At 31.7% G+C, this 1,063-nt stretch overlaps 1 protein-coding gene across 1 annotated transcript; it reads right to left on the reverse strand.

Moving 5' to 3' along the window:
• Positions 1-468: 468 nt before the first annotated feature.
• Positions 469-878, reverse strand: LOC119682150 (histone H4). Its single transcript, XM_038095515.1, has one exon. It carries the CDS (start codon positions 840-842, stop codon positions 531-533), a length of 312 nt encoding a protein of 103 aa, XP_037951443.1. The 5' UTR covers positions 843-878; the 3' UTR covers positions 469-530.
• Between the last annotated feature and the right edge of the window lie 185 nt (positions 879-1,063).

The raw sequence follows: 1,063 nt of genomic DNA on the forward strand, positions 1-1,063 counted from the left end.
CACTTTCATTTTCCCCGGAAGCAGTTTGCTTGTTGAACACTTGGATTTGGATTTGGATTAAGATTAAGATTCAGTGTGAGATTTGAATTCACTAAAACCACCTCTTAGGAATGAATGGAGAAAATTTTTGCACCATTGTGCGGAAACTTCAAACTGCAATATCTAACAGTCCGCAAATTACTCATATACGTCAGTTCTATTTATCTTATTCTATAAAAAAATTGAATGAGAATTATAATTAAGCCCGTAAGAAGCTAGTCCACATATATACTGCTAATGTAACAAAGAAATTGAGAATTATAATAATAAATATTTTGTACATTGTTAAACTGATCATTTTAATTATAAATTATACTCGACAGACATCAACCGATCAGGCTAATAATAAATTTTATTTTTTTATAATTTTAGAAAAATACCAACACATATATATGTAAATTTATCTCTTTAAGTGTAAGATTATTTGGGTCCTGAAAAGGACCATTGGGCAATATATTATTGCATTATTAAATCAATAATTGATTATTTGCTTAACCTCCAAAACCGTATAAGGTACGGCCTTGTCTCTTTAAAGCATATACGACATCCATGGCTGTAACAGTCTTCCTTTTGGCATGTTCTGTATATGTAACAGCATCACGGATCACATTTTCCAAAAATACTTTCAATACTCCACGAGTTTCTTCATAAATCAAACCAGAAATACGCTTAACTCCGCCTCGGCGAGCTAAACGTCTGATAGCTGGTTTCGTAATACCTTGGATGTTATCACGAAGAACTTTGCGGTGACGCTTAGCACCACCTTTTCCTAATCCTTTGCCACCTTTACCACGACCAGTCATTTTGTATTTAAATTTTTATAGATATGGTAGAACCGTTCGAATTCAAATTCAAACAATAAATGAAGTCACGACAGATGATTGACGACTATTTATAGAAAATATAAGCACTACGAAAGATATGAAAAATATTGGGTAAAACAAAACAAAACATAAGAAAACAAAACAAAAAGAATAAGCAATATGAGAAACAATGAATGTTAAAACATGTGAATAGTTGAAAC

This window comes from Teleopsis dalmanni, chromosome 2 (genome assembly GCF_002237135.1).
Source record: "Teleopsis dalmanni isolate 2A chromosome 2, ASM223713v2, whole genome shotgun sequence".
Classification (NCBI taxonomy): Eukaryota; Metazoa; Arthropoda; class Insecta; order Diptera; family Diopsidae; genus Teleopsis; species Teleopsis dalmanni.